Raw genomic sequence first — 26355 nt, 5'->3', positions numbered from 1 at the left:
TTGAATCTCATCTGGCTCATCCGAGGGTATCTGTCACCTGCTGGTGTTGACAAATAACAAAAAACAAAAAACAAACAAACAAAAAAAAAAACCAAAAACAAAAAACCCATTCTCTGTCAAAATAACATAACTTACCCACTTAAAACCGAACTACTTACTGCTCAAGAAGGGAGACATAGGTGGAGCGTGAGCGTCTGCAGTTACCCCTGCTTGTTTCTCCCGCTACTTTGCTCTTGACATCCCCTCTGTGGAGACATTGAAATGTGCTAATTTCACCTTAACTCGAGGTTGCTCCCTAGGCTCTCCACTCTGCCTTAAGTCACGGTTTTTAAAGCACTTAGAGGCACTTACCGGACAGACTTATATCTTACAAATCTCCCTCCTGTTTGTTTCCACAGCTCAGTTGCACAAAAAAGACTGAGTACCCCACTTCCCTGCTACCTCCATTCCCTGAAAATATTGATTGTGGTCAAGGCGGGAGGGAGAGGGAGATTTCTCTTGTGTGGAAAAGGAGCTACACAGGAAAAAAAATAATTTTTTTTAATTGGTCTCTTTCAGATGCTAAAGCCCACTTCCTCTTTCTTATCAGCCACTTTAATGTAGTCCTGGAAATCACTACTTAAACAAGTGCCCTCTCATATTTTCAGTTTCCTGAATATACCAAATATTGCCGTTTCCCACATGCACTGACTTCGGGAAAACAGAGAATGTGCTTTATCCTAGACCTTTCTTTCCCATTTGCAAACCCAAGAGAGTTTAAGGGAAATGCAGCCCACATACTTCTGGGCATTTATCCTCCCACACACTTATCTAAAGCAACCCTTTCCTTCATGACAGTAATTTGATGTCTGTGAAGCTTTTAAAAAATAAATCTTGGGGGTTTCTCTTTTTAAAAATAAGGAAACAGAAGTTTCTGTGGATAATATCAAATTAATATAAACTCTTAAAAACTTATCTTTGGCTTTAGATGTCAGCTTGTTAAACGTGGCTTTCTGACCTCGCTTCAAAACTGTCACATTGTGCATTTGCTGTTATACTGTCATTCCTTTATGCGTTGTTTCCAGTCCTCTGTTGTGTAGCAAAATCATTCATTCACCCATCCATTCAGCTTACGAGGTATCTGCTCTGCCTGGCTTGCCGTTAAGTGCTGCAGACACAGTGGCAACAGACAGGACCCTGTCTTCATGAAACTTGGGATCTAGCAGAGAAGAGACAGTGAACAAAGCCGCATGCATGCAAGGGAACAGGCAGAGGCGCCTTCCAGAGGAAGTCTCTGAAAAGCTGACCTCAGCCTAAAAAACGGTCAAGAGCCAGGGCTGGACAAAGAGCCAGGCTAACCAAGTAGCAGGCATGAAGGTCTAGGATGTGACCCAAAGGAGGCCCAGACCTCTAGGGTTCACCAAGCGAAGGGGGTGGGTGCTAGATAATTCTGTGAAGATCTTGCAACACTGCAGGATGTCCCCACCTCTCTCTTAGGATTCACAGAACCATCTAGCTGGGGAATCAAACAGGGTTTCCCCAACATGGCACACCTCCCAGACCAGTGTTCCCAGTGAGGCCAAGAAATGTCTCTGGCTGTGAACTCTTTTAACTACGTGCAGCTAAAGTGTAGGTAAATGTCTGTGTCGGGGTCTGTGTCTGTACACAGGTGTGTGTGTGTGTGTGTGTGTGTGTGTGTGTGTGTGTGTGTGTGTGTGTGTGATTTGGATTTTACTGAGTCCTGTTGCACTGTGGCCGTCCCTGTAGTTAGATTCTTCCAATTCTTAGCTTTGCGGCAGCCTCTTCAGTCTCCCAGCCTCGGCATCTCACCTTTTAGGTGTCCAGTCTATTTCCTGGTGGGTTTTTTTATTGTTTGCTTGTTGGGACAGGATCTCCATGCATAGCCCAGGCTGACCTCAAACTTGATCCTAGTGCCTCAGTGTGGTGGTTTGGATAGGTATGGCCCCCATAGACTCAGGTATTTGAAGGCTTGGCTCAAAGGGAGTGCCACCATTAGGAGGTGTGGCCTTGTTGGAGTGGGTGTGGTTTTGTTGGAGGAAGTGTGTCACTGTGGGGGGAGGCTTAGAGGTCACCTATGCTCAAGCCATGTCCAGTGTGTGGCACAATTTCCTTCTCCTGCTGCCTGTGGATCGAGACTTAGAGCTCTCAGCTCCTTTCTCCAGCACCATATCTGCCTAAATGCTGCCACACTTCCTGTCATGACAGTAATGGACTCAGCCTCAGAACTGTAAGCCAGCCCCAACTAAATGTTTTCTTTTACAAGAGCCGTTGTGGTCATGGTGTTTCTTCACAGTGATAAAACTCAAAGACACCCAGCTTCGCAAGTGCTGCTCTTTCTGTTGGTTTAATAATGTCGCTTTCCTGGTGAAAGCGTCCTAAACGAATCTCGGATAGACTGTTCTGCCATCAGAATCCAGGGCAACCTCTGCCCCAAATCTACCTCAGCAGCGCTGGCCCCTCATTCCTGTGCTGCAGTCATCCAGCTGTGTGGGTCTTCTCTTAGACTGGGAGCCCAACTTCTCATAGACTCTGGGAGAGATCCGTAAGAAGGCCTTAAGCCCAAATTGTCAAGTACATAGAGAAAAATAAAGTTGATTTACTAGACCTTGAACTGTGGCCCTCATACATATGTTCAAGTCATAACTGCACTACCTCAGAAAGTGATCTCACTTGGGAGAGCAATAAAGTTAAAAAGAAGGTTATTAAGATGGGCTCCAGTTTAATATGGTGTTCTTGGGGTTGGGAATTCAGCTCAGTGGTAGAGTGCTTGCTTAGGAAGCACAAGGCCCTGGGTTCGGTCCCCAGCTCCGAAAAAAAGAAAAAGAAAAAAAAATATGGTATTATAAAAAGAACATGCAGAATGTGTATATAGACACAGGCACGTGTGCACATGCACACACACAAACACACAAACACACACACAAACACAAACACCCACACAAACACCCCCACACAAACACACACACAAACACGCACACACAAACACACACACACAGACACACACACACAGACATACACACACAGACATACACACAAACATACAAACACAAACACACACACAAACACACACACAAACACCCACACAAACACCCACACAAACACACCCACACAAACACACACACAAACACACACACAAACACACACACAAACACACCCACACAAACACACACACTAACACACCCACACAAACACACACTAACACACACACACACACAAACACACACACACAAACACACACACTAACACACACACACAAACACACACACACAAACACACACACTAACACACACACAAACACACACAAACACACCCACACAAACACACACACACAAACACACACACAAACACACACACAGGCATACACACACAGACATACACACAAACACACACACAAACACACAAACACAAACACCCACACAAACACCCACACAAACACCCACACAAACACACACACACAAACACACACACAAACACACACACAAACACCCACACAAACACACCCACACAGACACACACACTAACACACACACAAACACACACACAAACACACACACACAGACATACACACACAGAGACATACACACAAACACACACACACACACACACACACACGAGGGTACATAAATATCTCGGTCCCACCTTGACCCATTGTAAATTGCATCCCTCGAGGACCCAGGACAAAGTAGAAATTAGGACTCTGCACATAAACTTGTAATAATTGTTGAATGGTGATAGCACAGCAGAGGCCTGTGTGGGTGTCTTCTACAAACCAGGGGCTCCTATGTGACTGCACAGACCCCTTGTTCATGTCAGCCCTGTTTTGATGATTCAGTGTAAACCTTTGCTATCTTAAACCACGGTCTACTCAGTTCAGAAGCTATGTTTAGAATAGCTGTGTGTCGAGGGTTCCCGTGAGCACTTCAATGGATTCAATGGCTCTCCAGAATGTAAGCTCCAGCATATAATAGTATACATTGGCTACGCTGTATCATGGGAAAAAGGAGACAAGGCAAGCCCAACTGAAGAAAAAGATGCATGAGGTACAGTGTGTACAAACCCAGATGCAAGGTTTCCAGTGTGCTCTATGGCAGGAGGTACACAGTCTGTTCTTAAAGGTGCTCATTGGGGACTCAGTGTCCAAAGATTCTACTGGAATCATTCACTGCTTAAAACTGTGGCATTAGTAAGCGTTCACACTGACAGGAAACACAATGTTCAGGGACAGAGCATTTTCTCTGACACTGGTCCCCACTTAGGCTGAGGAGACAAATTCAGGTTCCTTCTGCTCAGCCATTTGAGCTGACCCCTCTAGAGAGCCTGTAAAAGATGACACACTGGTGAAGGATCTCTGTGCCCCAGCTGTACATCTCACGTGGGCATGATGGCTTCCTGGGCTCCACCTTTACTGTCCTGCATTCAAGATCTGTGGGCATGATTGACAGCTTCTTTGCACAGTGGCCCTACATCTGAATACTGGTTTCCAGAAGCTACTCTGTTAGACAGTTATGTGCCGGTGTGCTCCAGATTTCTGTGTATGCTGATGGTTCAGCCCTTTCTCTGCCTAACCAAGGGGCCATAAAAATCAGTCACTATTAAGATGAATTTGGACCAAAATGGTTCTGAGTGAACTCTCTCAAAGATGTGTGTGGGTTGATGGGTATATTAACAATGTCAAAGCTTCAGAAATGAAGGTTTGGCCTCTAGGGTAGGCTCATCACTGGTTATATCCCCGTGGAACTAGAAGTGTTCAGTGGTGGCTTTAGTCGAGTCCACCACGAATCTGGAAGGACTTGACCTTGCCAAGTGTGTCTTCACCATAACTGAGAATTCACCTTAAGCCAAATGCTGTCTACTTCCTACAAGGAAAGGGCCTAGAATGTCGATTCCAGATGATGTCCAGATTGTTGGGGTTTGTGCATGTGTGTGAGCCTGTTAACTGTGGTATGCGCACACATGTGTCAGTGTGCACATACCTGTGCAGGCATGTGTGCACAGAAGCAAAGGGAGAACATTGGGTATCCTGTTATACCCTTTCTACCTTATTCTCTCGAAACGTTGTCCCTTGCTTAAGCTGGAACTAGGCTTGTGACCAGCAAGCCCCAGCCATCCTCCTGTCTCCACATCCCAAATGTTGAGGTTCCCATGCCTGGGTTTTCACGGTGGTTTGAACTCAGATCCTTATGCTTGCGTATCAAGCATTTTTAGCCAGGGTGCCAACTCACCAGCCCTGCGTTTAGTTTTGATCACTACTCCTCTAAATACTTCATGAATGGAACAGATATCTAACCCGTCAATAAAATTCCAAAGATAACTTATAATGTAACATTTGAAAATCCAGTATGGCAGGAAATAAAAATTCAAAAAGTTGGCTTTTGCCCAGTAAACCACCAGGAATCTAGGTTAGAAACTGTGATCAGCAGGAAGGGGCCCTGGGCTCAAGACTTGCCCATTTAGCTAAGAAGCTGAGGGGCTTCAGGAAAATGGTGGAACAGTTCTGAGTTTCAGCTTCCTCGTCTGCTCGGGGCGGGGTGGGGGAATAACTTCTCCTTATCAACGTAGATATTAAGATGGAATAACATAATTTTTTTTTTTGGTTCTTTTTTCCGGAGCTGGGGACCGAACCCAGGGCCTTGCGCTTCCCAGGCAAGCGCTCTACCACTGAGCTAAACCCCAGCCCCGGAATAACATAATTTAACTCATGTAAAAGTGTGTGTTTTGTGCATGTGTGTGTGTGTGTGTGTGTGTGTGTGTGTGTGTGTGTGTGTGTACACATGTGAACTCAAGCTTAAAAAAGTAAGAGAGAAGTGACTGTGTTTAAGAGGACCAGCGCGTTTGACAGATGACAGCAATAACCCAGCCCCATTATGGGGATAGTTACTGTCACTGCCTGCATCACTGATGGCACAATTAACTTAATTAACACATACCTCTGTGGCGAGCCTGATGAAGTAACACTTTTCCTTTTAACATACTCCTGCCTTGCCAGCCCGGCACGGCACCTTCCGGTTGTGTGTCTTTGGAGAAGGGAGGCCCCAGGGTTAAATAGCTCCTAGTTGGTATGCAGAAAACAGAAACCTAAAATATTCATATCATTAGCAGTTCAAATGACCTGGAAAAATATCAGAAGCTTCACTGAGAACTTGAAGGCTAGAGCAATGGCCAGTGCTTCTTAAAGTTGAGGTAAGGCTTGGGAGCATCCCTTCCGGAGCTCACAATACTGTGGGGGAGGAGACTGGGAAGGTGGCTTTGCAGTGCTACTGGTGCTGTTCCTTCTATTCTTCCTCTTCCTCTTCTTTCTTCCCCCTCTTCTTCCTCACCTTCATCCTCCTTATCCCCTCCCTCCTCCTCTTCCTCCTCCACCTCCCCTTCCTCTTCCTCCTCCACCTCCCCTTCCTCCTCTTCCTCCCCCTCCTTTTCTTCTTCCTCTTCCTCTTCTTCCTCCTTTCTTTCTCCTCCTCTTCTTCCTCTTCTCCTTTTCCTTCCCCTACCCATTCTCTCTCTCTTCCTCTCCCTCCCCCTCTCCTTTGATTTTCCCTTTCCCTTTCTCCCATCCCTCTTCTGTTCAAATCTGTATACTTTTCTTAATAAATTCTAATTTTGTTTAAAAGAAAATAAACCCCACCCCCACACATGTGATGCCACAGATGTGTCTGGGCATGTGATTCCCACAAGGAGGTCATTCTCACCAACCTCGGAGTGGCACCCCACTGACAATATCCTCATCTACCTGAGGGTCTCCGGAGGGAGGCTTGCACTCTGATCTGCAGTGCTGGCCATGAGAGTTTCAGGCGAGGGAGGGACGAGTCCCTGTCGACATGTTTACAGAGCGGTGGCTTCGTCACAGCTCTGACTCTTGCTGATGACTTTGGCTGAGCATTCTTCGAGGCCTGAGAGATCAAGATCATTAAAACGTACTTTGGTCGTATTCACCCGCAGTCCCACAAATCCTCCAAGCCATTCCCCTTCCTTACCCACCCAACTTGGCATCTCTTTGTTTCCTTGCTTGACAAACCCTACTGAATCCAGCTTGTGCCCCTTATGCTCTTGGGTGTGGAGTGTGGTCAGCATGCAGAAGCCAGGGCTCCTCATGCCCAGGCATTCTGTCGTCATCATCTCCTTAGCGACACACGGGACGTCATGGCCATCTCCATCCTCCAAGAGTCTTCAACTTTCTTTCGGTCTCTGCAGACACAGAGCCTTCAGAAGCGCTCTGCCCACTTACTTTCTCATCCTTCACTCGAGATCCATTCCTGACATCCCCATCTCTCTCCTTCACGGACAGCCATATTTTTAGATCCACTCTTGTTTAACATCCATCTTACCCTTTACGGTATAATTACGGGTATGTAACTCACCTTCCCGGTGAGACTGCACCTCTTTTCAGATCCAATCTGCTGTGTCTCTTCTGAAGCAGCTTTAGCTAGAGTCTGGTCTGTGGTAGATATTTAGAAAGTAATTTTTTTAATTAAATGTGCATCCTTCTCATCGAAAATTGACTTTACTAGTTCTTCAGGACGGGTTCTGTGCATTGTAGATGCAATATAACAATGGCTTAAGTAAGACATGCATTTGTCCCTTGACCGATGGAGGAGAAGACCCAGGGGAGGCAGACAGCTGTGTTCTGGGAAGACACTCTGGGACTTGTCCTCTCTGCTACAGCATGCGGCCATTTCTTGTATGTGATTTTTACGTGGTGGGTTGAACCGAGAGCATCAGGCAGCAAATCCAGTAGAGAGAGCATACCACTGGCAGTGTGGGTAAGGGCTTTACCAAGGATCTTGGTTTCACTGTTGCTACATCTTACACACTGGCTGGCAGCAAAGGAGGATGAGAAATAGAATCCTTACTTTGGGAAGAAATTACCCAACTTCCCAATTTTTTTTTTTTTTTAGATCAGAAGATCATTTAATGCCATGCAATAATTTCCAGGCTTTTAAGACCATGTTCAGAGTAGAAATATATTGCCCATGAGGTATAGGACCCAACATACATGGGAATGTCACAAAAGTGCGGCAAAACCATAGTCATCTCTACATTGTATTTTTTCTATATTTTAATATTTTCTGAACAAGTGCTGCTTACTACTGAGAAGTGAGACACGGCTTGCAATTCGAAAGGTACCACAGGAAGGTGAGTGAAGAATCCCTGGAGACAACCGTGGATTTCCACCACGGGGAAGGGAGCTCTCGGTCTAAGCACAAACAGAACAGTCTGCCTGCAGGTCTGGCTATGCTTGTCATGGCATTAGCCACGGGCTAGATACAAGAAAGTAAATACATGAGCCTCCTCGGCCACACGAGCAACGTGATGCCACTGAGTCTAGGTAACATCTCTACTGATGCTAATTCCAAAAACTGAAGGTAAGCGAGGTCTTGAAGCAGGATGGCTTCTCTTAATGTGCTGTGTGTAGGAAATAGTATCCTTCTCATTGATCACCCCATTGATCTGTCCCTATTCTAGGGATAACAGATGATTCGGATTAAACTCAAAGGGACCTCCATTTAATTCTCTATCGTGGTCCCAGAGATATGAACTCTGTCAAGTGCAACTTCCCATCTACGTCGTAATCTGTATGCCCTACCCTTTCCTAGTTCGCTTCTGTGGTGAATTTATCCGTAGAACACAACTCGTCACTCTGACTGTAGACTTTTCAGATCTGAGGGAAACCTCATACCATGCGACGACGTTGCTTCTCTTGACAGTTTCGACTGACTTTTGTCAGATTTCTGACAGGGGAAAATAAAAACCAACAACCCACAGAACACGCGCTGTCTTTGTTCCCAGACTATTGGTTCTGGAGGAGTCTGAAATGACTTCCAAATGATGTCATGATGGACATTTTAAAACAGACCCCCAACCCTTTGTTCTGGGAGTACCCTTGGCCTCATGGGCTCTGGCAAACGCATAGTCCTTAACTGTAGGCTAATTGCGTTAGTGAGCTCCTAGCAGGGGCTTCCAGAGGCCTACATTGTGGTCAGCCGTGCATTTCCACGGCAGTTCCTAAAAGTCCCCTGGGTAAGAGGCCGGACAAAGGCAGAAATGCCTTACAGAGCTTTCATTGTTGCACAGAGCCTGCGTGCTGCTCATCTCCCGGTCTCTGACCGAGTTGCTGTTTGTCCCAAAGCATCACGGGTAGAAAAGGCCTCATCTGACCACTTCAGACCTAAGATATGGATAGAAACGATAACTTTGTGTGGCTTTAAAGGCTGCTAAAAGGCTTCCGAAGGAACGAGTCAGTGTTTTTCGTCTTGTTTTCATTCCTCGGCCTAGCACTCATCCAGATCGGCATCTGTGTTTGCTGCCTCCAGAGACAGAGGCAGGCTAATTACTGGACAAAGCCGAGGATTAAGCTTCCCCGTTGCCCTTCTGAAGAAATATTCCCTTTGGAGCAGGATTTCAGGGTTGGGGGGGGGGATGAGAAAAACAGTCCTGAGAAGGGTGTCTCTTGCAAGCAGGCATTCCCCAGCATGGCTGGATAAAGAGGGCTGAACTTTACGGGGCTTTTAATCCAGCACCTTTGGCAATCACGAGAAAAAGCCCTGCAAGTCCTCGGAAGACCGGGTGTGCGTACTTCGCTATATATCGAAGCAATAAGGCGTGACAGGCCCTTTGTTTCATTAGGACTGCGCACCTTATGCATTTTGTGGCAGAAGGCCAAAGCACAAATGACTTCGGCTCTCAAGAATATTCTTCCATAAATGCATTAAAAACCCTGGCCACTGACTTATTAGTACTAAGAAATGAAAATTACCTGGACAGAGAGGAGGAAGGAAGATATCCTAAGGCAGGTTCCTAGGGGTCAGGCACCCTGACAGCCTATAAGAAACTCCCATTTGCAACTGATGTTCAAAGATGAATCTTTTATCTATTCCTCCTGGAAAGGCCTCTGCGATCTGAGAGCAGATGCCTCTTCCTGGACCAGCCAAGGCCAAGGGTCAAAGTGCAGCCTAGGAGGTGAGAGTTTTGTCAGTGTGGTGAGCCAGCCTTAGCCAGCTTTCTGGTTTAGGCGGTCAGCGTTTTGTTTGTTTGTTGTTTTTTTTTTTTTTTTAAATAGGTTTCTCCAAAAGATGGCGAGAGGGCTTGCAATTGTGCTCATGGAGTTGTTTCTTTAAAAATAGTTCTGAGCCAATTCGGCTTTTAGAAATTTGCCTCTGAAGATGAAGGCTCCAGGGTGGCGGTGATCTGGCCCTTCTCCCAGAGAGAGGTACATTTCTAGATGGTTAGAGAACATCAGGTGGGACTGTGTTACTCTGCTTCTGGCTTTGTGCCTTAAAATATGACCTAAGGCAAGCTATCATTTCCCAGAAATGAAATATGTCATATTTTACTATTAAAGCGAGGTAGAAAAAGAGCATTCTATTATAATAATGGTTTTTGTTTAAAAAATTTAAATGTCAAATCCCCAAAAGAATAATACATATCTGATACTATTATTGGAACTGTAATACCAGTGATCGTAAGAGGTACTTACATTTAGTATTGTTCATACAGCGAAGGGATTTTCATGTAAATCTTTCTGTAAAATTATGGTGTCAGAGGGAAACGAGGACCAGCACCGCGCATTATTCATGCAATCAATACGCATTCATTGGGAACGAGTGTGTGTCAGTCATAAGTCTAAATGCTCAGGGTGCAGACATAAGGTCTAGAACATTCCCTTGCCTTCAGCGAGCTCGCAGTCCAGTCAGGGAGGCAGATAGAGCAACAAACTAGGAAACAATTGTCACCACAGATATGGTAGAGACTCTGGTGAGGCTGTGGACGGAAGGCACAGAATGGCGAGTTCACGCAAGGAGTCTTTGCTATGCTTAAGTGGCCTACTCAGCTAAGCTGAACCTCAAAGTATCGAGATGTAGGATTTGATGGGCAAATGGAAGAGAACGGTCAAGAAGAATCAATGCAACATGAAAGGAACGGATAAATACATTCAGTGTGTGGCTTTGTGTAGTTACAGAGGTAAGCTAATGTCAAGTGATGACGCAGTTTGAATAAAAACAGCCCGAATGACTTTTGAACAGTATAACTTCAGGGAAAGGGTATTTTTTACATTATATTCTATAAGACAAAGGCAGAGAGAGTAAGACGCAAAATGCCACATGAGATAAAACTGTCATTTTCATCGTGACTCATCTGTTAACTTATGGAAATACACTTAGATCAGGAAATACAAGGAGACTGCTCACTTCACATGCTCATGGGCGGATTGAACCTAATTTTGTAGCATTAAAACCAATTTTCCACTGAGAAAACATGTCACAGGGGATTACACGAACCTTTATAATGATTAATATTTGATATTTCAATGTCACCTTTCGTCTGTCCCACCTCATGGGACAGACAAGCTCTTAGGAGACAGAATTAATAGGATATGTCACACTTTCTATTCTCCTTTGCTTTGCTAACACTGACCACATCCTGGGTAGAGAACGGATCTAGAATGGGCTGTGTCTTTGTAGAGTTCTTCTGCTTCCACCGGAGAAAAACAAAACACCACCACCATCACTACCACCCTCACCATCATCACCACCACCATCACCTCTACCATCACCACCACCATTACCACTGTCATTGCCACCATCATCACCATCACCACTATCACAATCACTACCACTACCATCACTACCACCACCACCATCACTGTCATCACCATCATCAGCACTCCCACCACTATCGTCATCATTACCACCACCACCACCATCACCATCACCCCCACCCCCATCACCACCGTCATTACCATGATCAGCACCACTACCATCACCACCATCACTACCACTACCACCCCACCACCACCATCACCACCATCACCATCTCCACTGTCATCACCCCTACCACCCTCACCATCATCATCATCACTACCACCCTTACCACCATTACCCTCAGAATTCTCATTGTGCCATTGCTTAAAAAGCACTCACTGGATGCCTATGCTGATCTGTTATTCTATATAGCAGCTATATCTATTAATTCGACAGCAACATTAGGGGGTAGTGCTGTTCTCTAGAGCTTTCTGTGATTATGGAAGAGTTTTGTAAATGTTATCAGATACGGTAACCACTGTTATGGGTGGCCATTGATAGTTGCTACTGAGAACTAGCCATACTTGTATTTAATTTTAATTAAATCTATGGCAGTTGCACTGAGACTTTGGTAGTTTTGGTGTTGGTCAATACAGTTGCAGCAATTAGATGCATTTATTACTATTGGCATTACTATTATTAATAATTATTTTAAACAAAGAGCTGGGGGGACGGCTCAGCACTTAAGAGTGTTTACTGCTCTTGTAGAAGACCTGAGTCTGGTTCCCAACACCCATGGTGAGCCTTAAAACAACTTCCCAGCTCCAGGGGATCTGATATTCTTTTCTGACCTTCATGGGGTAGGACACACACACAAATAAAAATAAAAGTAATAACCCCTCGAAACCAGACCAAACCCCAAAGGTCTACTTTCACCATGTCTATATTTTTATATATTATATAAATATATATTTATATGCTAGAGTGAAGAAGGGGTGTGAAATATTTTTGAAGTCATACTGTTTTGCAAAGAGTCCTATATCCCACATTTAGAGAACTTTAGACCAGTCTTCCCTCTCTGTTAAAAGTAGATTTTTAACAACTCTCCAGGAATAAGTAGAGTAACTAAGTGTTTTCCCAACAAAGAAGATTTGGAAAAGACATAGCTGGTGTCATAAATGAAACTTAACTGTCCTCCAACCACCCCCAAGTGGTCCCCAAAGAGAAGCATTGAGTCGACAGAGAAAGGTATTCCCATTCACATATGAAACACAACAACGCAGAAGGGTTTTACGTTTTGAGTGACAATGTGAGTCTTCAGATAAGTCTTCTTATTAACATCCACTTCCCTGGGGAATTTTGCAGTAGTGTGAAACTATGGAAATCCGCTTCTGTATGCAGAGACACTGATTGGAAGATTTCGATTCCATCTCCCCCAGTAGTCCACACTGTAGACTTCTGACTATCGCTAGAGAAAGAACTTAAGTAGCCCTTGGATTGAACCATCTGTCGCAAAAAATGTGACATATGCTTTCTTTGTTTACTCAACGACGTAGTGTAAACTGATACACTGAACTGGAAATCTGTGTAAGTCTGGTGTGATTGAATGTGACGCTGGGGGAGGGGTTCCTGGTGAAGGCATCAGATACTTCATACCTGTCCCTGAGGAACACGTGTGAGGCAAAGGAGGAGCCAGGACTGGTGGGATGTCCCCTGAGTTTAGATCGCTCTCTGAGGCGCAGACACTCTTTGAGGACTCCAAACAATGCTACAGCCGCCACAGCTGAAGGGCACGCCTGGCTGATGAGTACTTGAATGGAGAGCTACCCATCCCTCCTCCTCTTCCCCCTGCCCTTATGCCCGGCTTCAAACTTAACTAAAGCCTGTGCCCCTTTCAATTAACCCCCTGGATCAAAAAAAAAAAAAAAAAAAGAGCGTCTCTTTTCTGTCCTCCTTGGCGGCCCATTGTCTGTGGTGATGGGTTTGCAGATTTGACATCTGGGCTCATAGATTTGATTCAAACTGTTTTCCTGAGAAATGAACTTGGACATAGAAAAGATCTCCGACACAAGCCCCAAGCAGCAAGCCGGTTGGTCAAACACCACTGCGGACATACTCTAGACAGATCTCTGGACCCCTGAGGGACAGCGGGTGTCACAGAGAACAGTGCTCAGCAACATCGCTGGAGCGACCCTTGAAGTTGGGGTGAAGGGCTGTGGATATATTGTTTTATAAAATGTTTTTGAAAAAATTAGTCTTGAAACAGTCAAGATAAAAATCATCTTATAAATTATCTAAAGCTGGGTCTAATGAGACTTCAGAGCAGTGAGCTGGGGACTTTGCTTTGTCTCACTGTCAGAGCTGGAGGAGAGAGGTGTGTGAGCTCCCATGAGCTTGGATCAATGGGTGGGTGCATCCCCGGATCGCCACTCAGGGCTTAGGTCTGAGTGAGTCTGCATCGAGCCAAGTCTTGAGTCACAGCCGCGAATGACGTGGAGAAAAAAAAACTTTGTGTTCGAAAAGGTCTGGATGGGTTGTTGTGTTGCACTAAAGAAAGAGCCCTTGTGCACTGAAGGGGGTGGGGGTGCGCAGCCTCGGCGACTGCGGTGGCGTAGCGCTGCGGGTCCTGAGCTTGCGTGCGGGTTGTCCTTGGGTCCTGAGCCTGCGTGCGGGTTGGCCTTGGGTCCCACCGCCAGTCAGCCTGTAAGTCTGCTGTGGTGGACAGTAGAACTGGGCTTCACAGAGGAGCCGGCCCTGCGCCTCCGGGCGGCCGGAGCAGAAGCATCCTGAGGGGCCTTTAGCCAAAACCAATCTGGGCACGCTACCCTCCCACCGCTTCCAATAACCGCTGACATCCCTACCGGGCATCGAGCCGGGGCGGGGAGGTCTGCTCAGAAATCGTCCTGGCCAACTCTATTCTCCGAGCTGTAGCAGATTATGGCATTTTTTTTTTACCTAGCACAGAGAAAGTGAGGCCGGAAAGAGAAAGAGGAGGCGGGGACACCCCCAAAGAATAAATAAATAATCACTGGCTACTCGCTGCGGCTGGACACGGGTCAACTGGGTCCAGGTTGGTGGCATTTAGAGTTTTCTCATTCCACTTGAGAACCCATCGCCACCTCCCCTCCAGCCATCCCTTTCCATTTTGCCGGCGTCCTCCAACTTTGGGGCTAGGGGGGCGCTAGTGGTGCGGGGCTGCACCTGCTGGGGCGTGCAGATGCTGTGGGCTAGCTCGCTCTCCCGGGGCAGTGGTGTGGATGCACCGGAGTTCGGGCGCTGGGCAAGTGCGTGTGAAGCACGGAAAAGGAGCCCAGGATGAGCGGCGGGTAGGAGTAGGGGCGCAGAAGCCAGGTTTCAGTTCCAAGCGGGAGGTCAGTTTCCTCTAGCAGGACTGCCTGGGAAAAGAGGCTAGTCCGGGGGAGGGGATATCGGTAACTAGGGTGGCGATCGGCGGCCGGGGGCAGATGAGCTAGAACGGTAGTGATCGAGCCAGCAAGTGAGTGGTCGGGCGGGAGCCAGGAAGGGCGGCCAACTTCCCGGAGCCGGAGCAGGGTCTTGGTCCAGCGGGGTTGGCTAAGGAGCCTTCGCCGCCAAGGCTCCGACTCCGGGCAGCGCCAGCTAGCTTCCGGCGCTTGCTCGGAAAGTAATGGTTATTTATTTGCTAGCGTTCAGATTCTTGGGCTGTGCGCGATAGCCTCCAGCTTTGAACGTTGGGAGCCCTAGCGAACCTCTCCAGCTCCAGACCCGGGGTTCCTGAGCTTCCTCATGCTCGTAATAGATGAACTTGCACCTCCCTCTCTCGGACCCGAGTGGGGGTAGCGTTGAGAAGTCCCCCAAGGCGGGAGCGGGGGAGGGGAGAGGGGCGGGAGCGGGAGGCTTCAGCACTCTGGGCTCTCATTTCAAAGGGCGCTCTCCCTTCCAGGTTGGGTCGGAACTGAACCCCTGAAAGCGGGTCCGCCTCCCGCCCTCGCGCCCGCCCGGATCTGAGTCGCTGGCGGCGGTGGGCGGCAGAGCGACGGGGAGTCTGCTCTCACCCTGGATGGAGCTGAACTTTGAGTGGCCAGAGGAGCGCAGTCGCCCGGGGATCGCTGCACGCTGAGCTCTCTCCCCGAGACCGGGCGGCGGCTTTGGATTTTGGGGGGGCGGGGACCAGCTGCGCGGCGGCACCATGTTCCTAGCCACTCTGTACTTCGCGCTGCCACTCCTGGGTAAGTCGAGGCCGCAGTTGGCTTTCTCACCCAGAGTCTTTCAAAGGGGGTTCCTTGCAGCGGCCACTCCAGAATTGCGGGTGGATGCCGAGAGTGTGGGTGGAAGAAGTTTCGCTAGGGGGTGAAGAGGTTCAAGAATCCCTGGGATTTGGAAGCGGTGATGGCGCATCTTTGCGCGGTTGATTTTATTTTACCGTGTTTAAAGGGGGGATACCCCAAAACAAAAGCTAATAACCCAGTCTGCTGGGGAATTGAGGGGTCCTAGGCTTCCATCCCGGGGGCGTTGGTCTTCTTTGGAAGTGGCAAGGATCTCACTGAGACGCTCCGGCAGGTGGAGTGTGGTCGAATACCGCCGGGGTCGGAAGAGAGCAAACTTGGAATGGAAAAAACTTTTCTGGGAATAAGGTCTCTGCGCACCCGCCGGGCAGACTGTGGAACTCATTCGTCGTTCGCCCAGCGCGCTACGGGTGCCAAGCGCCCAGCCGCGCTGTTTAGCTGAGTGCCCTTGTGCCCGCTGCTGGCCAGGAGACACTGCAGCCTCGGGTGCCTGGGGAGGCGGGGCAGTCCGCGGTTCAGAACTGCTTCTGTTTTGGGGCGCTGGGGCTGCGCGGGATCCCTAGAAAATCCGGCTAAGGCAGCCAGTGGAAGCTGTTACTACCTTCCTTTTGAGCCAGGGAGGGGCATGATGGCAGGGGATCCAGTGGTGAGAAAATGGTCACCCCGAAGAGGGGTGAACCAGCTTCCTACCTAATCCGCCCCTCAGAATGACGGTGGCTCTATCATGCCCTAGGCGCCAGCCCTGCCCTTCCTGGACCTGAAATCAGGGTACCCATTTGTCTGCTGGACTCAAGCGTTCTTCTGTTAACCCTGTAGATTTGCTGATGTCCGCCGAGGTGAGTGGTGGAGACCGTCTGGACTGTGTGAAAGCCAGCGATCAGTGCCTGAAGGAACAGAGCTGCAGCACCAAGTACCGCACACTAAGGCAGTGCGTGGCGGGCAAGGAAACCAACTTCAGCCTGACATCCGGCCTTGAGGCCAAGGATGAGTGCCGTAGCGCCATGGAGGCCTTGAAGCAGAAGTCTCTGTACAACTGCCGCTGCAAGCGGGGCATGAAGAAAGAGAAGAATTGTCTGCGTATCTACTGGAGCATGTACCAGAGCCTGCAGGGTAGGCACTACTGCCCCCACCAGCATGCTGGGCTTCCTCTCCGAAGGCCAGAGGCAACCTCAGTCCGGTCGGTACTGGGGCTAAGCTGGCTGATCTCATCCTCTGCTCACTTCTCCCAGCTGCGGAATGAGGACCTTTCATTGGCCCCTAGGGACAGTGGCAGCTGGTGTTTGCTGCAGCTGACCAGTTTTGTTGGAAAATCCACAAGGGGGGTGGGGGACACCCCTGGGACCCCATTGACCTTCCTGAAACCTAGTCAGAACATCAGAGTGGGGACCCCTTAGATTCTGCCTAAGGAACCCACCTCTCAGCTGACCTGAGGCTGTCACTGCCTTGAGAGAGTAGAAGTTCCACAGAGGCAGCTCCCCTGGCGTTTCTTCCTTCCTTCCTTCCTTCCTTCCTTCCTTCCTTCCTTCCTTCCTTCCTTCCTTTCTTTCTTATGACGTGAGATAAAGAAGTATTACAGAGCCAGTGAACTCTGCTCTCTCTTCTCCCCCTCACACCAGTTCAAAGATACGTGGGTGAGAAGCCATTTGTCATTTTAGATTAGTTGGGTTTTGAACCAGCTGCTGAGGTTCAGCCACAGTTAGCACATGAGCAGCCGTCACGACTGCCCGTTCCAGTGGGATTTAGGGAGTCTGCACGTGGACCTCTGAAGTATCCCACATATCAGTTCCTCACTGAGACTTACTAATGTTGATAATACAGAAGCCTGGACTGTCAGCTGCCACTTCTACATCTTAGGAATAGCCAGCGTCCCTGCTTGCAGGCCACATGCCTCCGTTTTGGGGGCGCTAACAGAACTAGGGCCTCTCCCGGGTCACCTTTCTTCCATTGGTTCCTGGAGACCAAGCAAAGTGTGTGACGTCACTGGTTTTTTCCTCTCAGATTTCAATTCCTTTGCAAAGAGTGGGAGAGTTTTCTGGCAGGCATGGGGCTGGGTTCTTCTCCAGAATTTTACAAGGTGCTCTGGGGAGAGCGAGGACGACAAAGGCAGAGGAATATGAGAAGGAAATAACCATATCCCTAAACACGCATGTGAGATCTTTTGAGAGTTTCAGCATCTCCTTGGTACACAGACATAACAGGATTAGGGATTCCAGCTGAGCAGAGAAGCCCTGTTTGAAATATGCCTGTTTTCCAGAGCTGAGCCCCATCTTCCTGTCATTTCTAGGAAATGACCTCCTGGAAGATTCCCCGTATGAGCCGGTTAACAGCAGGTTGTCAGATATATTCCGGGCAGTCCCGTTCATATCAGGTAAGCAGATTTATACTTTCCACTACGATTCCTTTATACTTTCCACTACGATTCCTTTGTCGGCCTGACTCTGCTAGCTTGCCCTCTGGCGAGAGATTTCTCATTCTGTATAGGTCGAGGGAGGTTCCTGGGAAATCGGAAGTAAGGTGCTGATAGTGAGGAGGTGGGCCGTATAGCCATGGATATCTGAGTGGAGAGCAGTTCTCAATGAAGTTAATGCGCTGTGGTGGTTTGGAAGAGCCTGGAGGGAGGTGACTGCATTGACTTAAAAAAAAAATAAAATAAAATATGATTGGCTAGCTCTAGGCAGAGGGAGCACTGCTTCTGTCTAGGTGGCAATCAGATTCCTGTTGGCTGCACCTTGCAGTGTGTCTCTGTGGAGTGGATCTGCTCCCAGGATGCCATTGCCTTCAAGAGGCAGTGGAGATAGATAGATACCTTAACCTGTAGAGGGATTGTGGGTAGACTAACTTGTTGCCTTGGGTTTAACAGCTGACACTGATCTGAAACGAGGCATTTGTTCACATGTGTTCTCTACCTGATTCATTCTGAGCGAATGTGAGCACCTCCGAGAGGAAACGCTCCCACCCAGTGGCCCTTTTGGCATGTAGTCATCACCCCAGCCTCGGCTTACTTGGGCTTTCCTTCCCGTTCTGCATTCAGTTCGGAAGTGAACGGGAGTTTAAGAATTAAGTTCCTTTCTTATGGTGTTTGCGCTCAGACAGCCCACCTATAAGCGGCAAGGCGGTAATTCCTCTCGAGGAAATACAGATTCCAGACTGACACCGCCTTCATTTATTTACAGCTAAGGCATTTTCTCAAGTACGTATCACCCCCTACCAGTTACACGTGTCTTGGTGGTTGAACATGATGGTAGTGTTGGATTTGATTCTGAGAGAGATGATAGCTTGTCAAAGAGAGGCTTCTGGTATTTTAGATGCCTTGGGCTTTTATGCACAAAAGCAGAGGACCAAGGGAACGTGCACATACTGACATTATAGGAACGAGTTAGATGTGCACTCATTGGCCAGATACCCATTGGACACCTACTGTGTTCTCACTATCGCAGTTTTTGGCTGTGAGCCAGCTATCATCCTGGCCCTCATGAATCTCAGAAGCAGCTGGTGACATTTACTGAGCCTTAGTATATGCCAGGCATTGTGTCAGGAGCTCTTAGCACTGTCTCACGCCCTGTATGGATGGGCAGATTGAGGCCCAGGGATGACGGACAGCCAGTCTGTGATCACACAGGTCAGAAGTGCCGAGCTCAAAGCCGGGTTTGTTTGGTGGCGTTAAGGTGTTTATTGTTTTTCATCTGCCCGATGTTGGCACAGACTGGCACTGTGGAAGTCAGGTTGCATCTAAACCTATTGAATCAGAGTCCGCCTTTTAGCAAGATCCACCTCAACAGGTCCTTCTGAATATGCTTGAGATGCACTTCTATGTATGGTTTTCTCTTTAGAAGAGCTCGCTCTCCCTCCCTCCCTCCCTCCCTCCCTCCCTCCCTCTCCCTCCCTCTCCCTCCCTCTCCCTCCCTCTCCCTCCCTCTCCCCCTCACCCAAGACTGAATGACTGACTGGAGTTAGACATGAGACTGTAATTTAGTATCTGAGACCTTCATGTCTCCTTAATTCTCTGGTAATTTTTACTCTAAATCTTGACTGCTTTTCTCTGCCCTACAAGGACAGTCTTAAGCAGTGTGTGTGTGTGTGTGTGTGTGTGTGTGTGTGTGTGTGTGTGTGTATGAGAGAGAGAGAGAGAGAGAGAGAGAGAGAGAGAGAGAGAGATGCATGCATGAACAGTGTGCTTTCAAAGAGGCAGCTTTGGACAGGCTAAGATGGGGTGCAGCTGATGAGGTGCTGGGAGCCTGACCTCTGACCTCCTTTGTGCTTCCTACCTGCTGCCTGCCATGAGAGCATCACTTCCCACTGAGGGCTGGAGGGTGTGATCCACTCCAGAAATAGGCGCCATTTTGATTTAATTTCAGAATTGCTGTGAGCTAAGTATGGGGCTTTGCACAGACTCTCACCCCTTCCCTTGTCATTCAGCTCTTCTTGGTACAATGAGGCAATTGGAGTACGTAACCTCCAGTTCTCAAGTCTGTGGTTCTGAAGGAAGACTGAGATCACCCCCCAATTCCTCCCCAGTGCCCCAGTAACATTTTTAAACAGCAAGGCCGTTCTGGGGTACTACTACTGACTTGTCTGAATTCCCTTAATGAGTATGAGAAAGCTCTTCTGCACAGACCAAGTTTCACTTCTTCATTTATTGGACAAATGAACTTGGGCAGGCCTCTTTCCATAGCAAACAGGATCGTGAGTGTGTGAGACCCATCCAGATGAGTACCTAAAAGTCATAATGAATTAAGCAGAGGCGGAAAGGCTTCCTTTGGAGCTTCGATTTGGTATCTCGGGGGCATTGGACTTAGTTAGGTCCTAGCCCCAGAGAGCTCTGACCTTTGACAGTGACTGTGTTCCTTAAGTGGACATAGTAAAGCCGAATGGAGCCTTGAGGGGTTTGAAGTCATTGAGTTTGGCACATTAGTCGGTATGGCCTCTGTCAGCTGGAGGCTGAAGCAGGATAACAAATGTAGCTTTTCCCGGTTGGATCCAGGGTGCGTAGAGTATCTGTTCTGTGTTGAGCTGGCCTCTGAGGAAGCCAGGACGGCTGACTCCTACATATGAAGTAACCACCAGGGATCTTGTGTTTGCATTACCGTGCCGAGTACGAAACCGAGTACGCGTGTGAGTTGAATCTTCCCACTGACGTGATTGAAAGGCTAGCAGTAAAGATGGCTCAGTGATAACTGTATGAACAGGAAGAAGTGAGCGTGGGTCCCCAGCACCCCCACATAAGCTGGACTGAGTGATGGACAGCTAGAATTTCTGCGTTGAGGACTAGACGGCTGAGGCAGGCAGATCCTAGGGACTCTGTGACCCCCTAAAGGACGTGTTCCACTCTCTTTGGAGTCTTCAAACGCAAAGCTGTCTTGCTAACCGTTTAAAGGCCTTGTGGGGATATTATTACACGTGGCCTAGAAGGAACGAGGAAAAGACAACAGTAAAATATAATCTAAAACATTTCTTTTTTCCGAAACCCGAACCGTGGAAAGGAAATGGAGCCGCCCGGTTAGGCCAGTATGTCAGTGGACAGTTGGCCGGCCTCCGCTTGTGTTTGCCCTCTAAGGCATAGGAAGAGGGACATGAGGAGCTACTTTCACAGCCAGTGTGGTTTCTAAGGGTCTGGGGCCTGAATAACACAAGGGAGAAAATGAGCCAATGAGAGAGAATGTTGGAGTAAAGGAGGCGGGGCACGAGATGGGGCGGGACATGAAGAATCTCCTGGGAGCCCAGATACTAGACTTCAGCACATAGTCTCCTCTCCTGTCTTTGCCATAGCCTTCTATCTGTTAACCCTGGATCTGAAGGGAGGGTGTACCCGCTGGGATTTTTCTTTGACTCTTCAAAAAAGGAGAAAAATGCACGGAGACCATTTGACAGTGCAGAGGGAGCCAAGAGAAGCCAGCGGGGTCGTCTGGGGGACGAGCTATGACCCGCTTGGGCAGAAAGAGAAAAAGAAGCCGCAAGGGTTTAGATATTGATTGGAAGCTTGCATTTTAGGGAGAGTCAGGAGTTGCCGGGATTTCCACACATAGAGTCGAAGAAGTGTATATAGCGAGGTGTAAGAAAGCCAGGAGGAGGTGTGTCAGAGCTGAGACCTCCTTTGAGACTGCGTCACCTCTTCTCTGTGGCCTGTGGGTGTCAGAGACCTTTCCAGAAATGTCAGAGTTTTAACTTTGGCGCCTGAGTAATTGGGAATGGCTTCATCCAGGAATAAGATGTGCCCAGACTTTCTTGGGTAAGGATTCGCATCATTAGCTGTGCTTGCCATTTCTGATACTGTGTGCTGTCATTTTTATGTGACTACTTAAAAAAAGAAACTTTGCCCATTGGAAAAAAAGCCTTAAGTCTAGGATGTCATCCATGGGTCACAAAAGAGTCTCAGTACCTTTTTGCTATTCTTCTTGTAAACTGGAGGGAGGGGGGATGACCTCTCCCATTTATTCAGTTCTTGATTCAGTTTTAAAATGTATTTTTAAAATTTTATATGATTCTGTGTGTGTGTGTGTGTGTGTGTGTGTGTGTGTGTGTGTGTGTACATATACATATAGGTGCCCAGGGAGGCCAGAAGATATTGGTGCTCTTGGAGTTGGAGTTACAGGAGTTACAGCCACCTGGTGCGGTGCTGTAAGAGCAGTTCACACTCTTACTTCACACCTGGTGTGGGCGCCACAAGGGCAGTTCCCACTCTTACTCCGACACATTTCTCCTGCCCTTTTGCCCAGCCTCCTGAAAACATTCTTTAACGGCGCTGATGGTGTACTTCAGAGCCCCAGTACGGCTTTGCTAGTCTCGTTGTAGGTCAGAGCTACACGTTCTGATCCCGGTCCACAGGGGCCCCTTGTAGCCTAATCTTGCTACCCTCCTCGAAGCCCTGTGCCCTCTTTCCGTTCGAGCTCCCTACTAGGCAAACCCTTACCTTGTGTATTCCATCTGTGTTTGCCCTCCTGGGCCTTTGGTTGTGGCCTTTTTGCTTCAGGAGCATCTAATAGTTCTTCAAGGCTGCAATCAGATTGCATCTCTGAAAGTCTTGCTGGATTCCCCCAGACAGGCCCCTCACTTAGGACTCCTCCTGTTTCCTGTGCTTTTATGTTTACGGTAGCTGTTAATCATGGCACGTGTTGAGAAGACTATTTATGTGTCCGTCTTTCCCACTGGAAGTCAGTGACTACTTGCTATGTTCTGTGTCAGCTCAGCGGCTAGCGTCCTTTCTGATCCACAGTAGACGTTCTATGACCACAGGTGGCTGATTGATCGGGCAGTGTCCTCGGAGATCTAGGCCAGTCCTCTACTTTTACATACAGTCTTGCCGAGAAGGTAAGAGATTTGGCCAGGACCATACTGCTTGAGGTTTGCTGGGGCACTGCGGTGCAGAAGGATAGGTAGCCTCTTTTTGCTGCATGCCCTGGACGTACCCTATCTGTTCTGGGGAACTCTTGACACCTGCTATGTGGATGATTCAGAACCTTCTCTCCCACTCCGGTCCCTTCCCAGCTCTGAAGCAATCTTGGCAACTAAATGGGGCCATCTAAACCATCTAGTATGGCTTACCTTGAACCTAGCATGCCCAAAATGGACTCATTATCTCTTCCCCTTGTCTCCCTGTACCCTCTCTTCCCGAGTCTCTTGTCTTATACAGCAGGTTATTGGATACCCAGTGTACTGCAAACAAACTGCGAGTCCCCTCCAGTCCTCCGCCATCCCTGCCTCATCATCAGGACCGACTCCAGGCCCCGAGGAGGCAGGAGACACCAGTCCTCTTTGGCATTGCTCCATCCCCTGAGTTTCCATCTCGTTTGCTTGAGCTTTGCTTTGGCCTTGACATTCATTAACTTGTGTCTGGTTTCTCCCAGGATCATCTGGCCTCTTCCCCATCAGGTGCCCTGTTGACCCAGCAATTCGTACCTGTTTCCAGCCTTACTTTCCAGACTTTTCCTGATCCGTCTGTCTGTCCCCATGTCCTGTGTCGTAGATGAGGCATGGTGACCATCTAGTCTTCTGTCAGTGCTCATGGTAGCTTCACAGGGCCACCCTAGATAAAGAGGACACGTGCCCTGAGCGTTCAGGCACCCAGGTGACTCCTGGTTCCACCCACAGCATGGACACCTTGGTTATAAAATCAGGGAATGGTTGCATCTACTTTATAAGTTCTTGTGGGTCAATGATGCTTTTATGTAAAAGTTTTAGCAAAGTGCCAGGAATATCTTTGGTCCTTGATACATCTCCCTCACTTTTTAACTCACCGTGGGGGTCCTTTTGGCTGTCATCTCTCTCCTGACTCTGAGACTGGGCCTCTTTTCCATACATGATATCCTGTAATCAAGGGACTGGAAAAAAAAGAACAATCCTGAACCCTCGGCAACATAGATGCTAAGTCCGTGTCTGTCTCCAAGGCTCTGGGGGACAGCCTTGCCTCTCGGTAGCCAGGCATGGGGTTTGCTAGCCCTTTCTGAAGGGCTCTGCTCATGCTCAAGTGCCTACTGCTGCTCTTCCTTGGTACTCAGGCTCTTTGTTAGCTGAGCTTGTGGAGATCACCCGGCCCAGGAAGGGAGCTCTGCTGTGCTTAAGGATTCTTGTGATCAACTTTCCCTTCTCAGCATCACGACCCCCATCTCTCCCACCCCACGCCGTAAATCTCCCCACAGCAGAAGCATTGCTGTGTCCTTCGAAGAGCATGTCTGGGATAGGGGAGAAACTTCCCCCTCCAAAGCTAAGTACATCAGGGTTCACTTTCACAGACCACTACTTTTGGGTTTTATTACCTCCCTCCCTTTCCTGTCCTCCTTCCCCCCAGGCAGCCTGCTTTTATGGCTGAGATTACAAACAGGCTCGAAAAGAAAGAGATAACCAATCTCAGTCAGTTAAGGGAAGCCTTCTAGAACATGTAAACAACTGTGTTAAAAAAAAACAAACAAAAACAAAACGCAAGCATGGGTTTTTTTCTCAGTTTTCACTTCCCTCACTCATTACCTGCCTGGTGACTTGAGGAAACCGGGTCTTTCTGTGTCACTGACCGTGTCCTGACAGCAACATCAGGTTATTTAGATCAAGTGTGAACGTCGATAAGTTTCATGAGTAATGCATAGGACATTGTGGTCTCTGACCTTTCATGGCAGAGGCCTACATGCACCAGCAAAGAATGGGAAGGTGGGGACAGCCACATGTTTTGAATAGTGTTCCTGGAGGTCCCGCTTTAGAAAAGGGAGATAAAACATCAGTGAGTGACAGGTAATTGCATGAGCTGAAGATTGTTACAAGGTGCAAAATTATTTATAGCCAATACGTCTGCCCTCATTCCTTCTCTTTAGACTCCTGAAGTATTTCTTTCTGTCATCTCTTCATATTTTTTTTTTTGGCCTGTTCTTTCCAAAGGACACCTTACACCTTTTTTTTAAAATTGTTGTCTGAAACTCTGAAACACAGTGCCGAATTCGAGAGAGAGAGAGAGAGAGAGAGAGAGAGAGAGAGAGAGAGAGAGAGAGAACGAACACCAAGTGGAGCAGATATGTTCACAGAGTGCTGTAGTCCAGGGTCAGGAACCTGCTAGCCTAACCCCTGACTATCTGGGGACCTTAGGCTGGTGTCTACCTTTCCTACTGGCCACAACTGCCTTTAACTGTGGGAAGAAGGCAACAGACTAGGTTGGCCTGTAACAGATTGCTGCTCTTTCTTAAAGAGTCTTTATTGACTCATATACCTGTATAGGCCTTGATGTTTTCCATCATTTTCCTTGTACAAAAGAAATGGTTGATTGTGACACACACACACACACACACACACACACACACACAGGCATATACGTTGTCTATATATGTAATATGATTGAGTATGTAGTTTATAAACCATGATTTAGTCCATTGGCTAAATGTATTCAGAGAAGTTCATGGAGAATAGAAGGGAAAGAAAGAGGAAGCCAGATGTGAGTTTGGCAAGACACAAGCTGTAGGCTTATATTTAAGTAAGTCAACCGATCGCAAGGGCCCTGTTTGTTTGACAGGGATAAACAGAGATGCCCTGGGCATCTCTTGAAGGTCATTCTGGTCCAGCCCTCTTATTTTATTGATAAGAAAACTGAGAGTTCCATAAATTTATGGGACAGTGGAACATAAATTGTCAGGGACAATGATGACAAGCAAAATTAGGTGTGTGCTCGCTTTTAAATTGCTATTTGAAGCTCTCCAGATCCTGGCACTTGGCTGCCTCCCTTCAGTCGTCCTTGACCTGGTCAGGCCCCTGTTCCCTTCTGTCTCCCTTGGAGGAAGGTGAGTGCTACAGCAGGGGCTTGACTGGGCGTGGGGGCAGCTGACCACTGTTTCAGAACAAGGGTTAATTAATTGGTAGATCCCTGGCAGCAGGACCCAGTAGCCACAACGTTAATGTTCATCTTTTGTCCCTCTTCAGAGTTTCTGCCGGGGGGGGGGGTAAAAATAAGAAATTACTTGTAGCTTTACGTCCCTTTCAGCCCACAAACCTTAATCTTTCATCTGTTGTTTTTTTTTTTAAAGAAGCTAACCACTTCCTGTAATTTAGAGACTCAGTTAGCTGGGTCAGTGATGGGAATGAATGGGTGATTTGCATAAGGGGCT

At 47.9% G+C, this 26355-nt stretch overlaps 1 protein-coding gene and 1 non-coding gene across 3 annotated transcripts in view; one reads left to right on the top strand and one right to left on the bottom strand.

Moving 5' to 3' along the window:
- Positions 1-5601: 5601 nt before the first annotated feature.
- Positions 5602-5681, bottom strand: Trnap-ggg2 (transfer RNA proline (anticodon GGG) 2). The gene has a single exon. It is a non-coding gene; the product is annotated as a tRNA-Pro (tRNA).
- A 9754-nt stretch (positions 5682-15435) lies between these two features.
- The window catches only part of Gfra1 (GDNF family receptor alpha 1), a 232525-nt gene continuing 221605 nt past the window's right edge, over positions 15436-26355 (top strand). The window contains 3 exon segments of one of the 2 annotated variants that reach the window (NM_012959.2): positions 15436-15724; positions 16598-16891; positions 18066-18149. In NM_012959.2, the coding sequence (NP_037091.1) occupies positions 15685-15724; positions 16598-16891; positions 18066-18149 (418 nt within the window). In that variant the 5' untranslated portion in view covers positions 15436-15684. 2 annotated transcript variants of the gene reach the window in all.

This window comes from Rattus norvegicus, chromosome 1 (genome assembly GCF_021556685.1).
Source record: "Rattus norvegicus strain SHRSP/BbbUtx chromosome 1, alternate assembly SHRSP_T2T, whole genome shotgun sequence".
Taxonomy (NCBI): Eukaryota; Metazoa; Chordata; class Mammalia; order Rodentia; family Muridae; genus Rattus; species Rattus norvegicus.
This window is presented reverse-complemented; position numbering and strand designations above follow the sequence as displayed.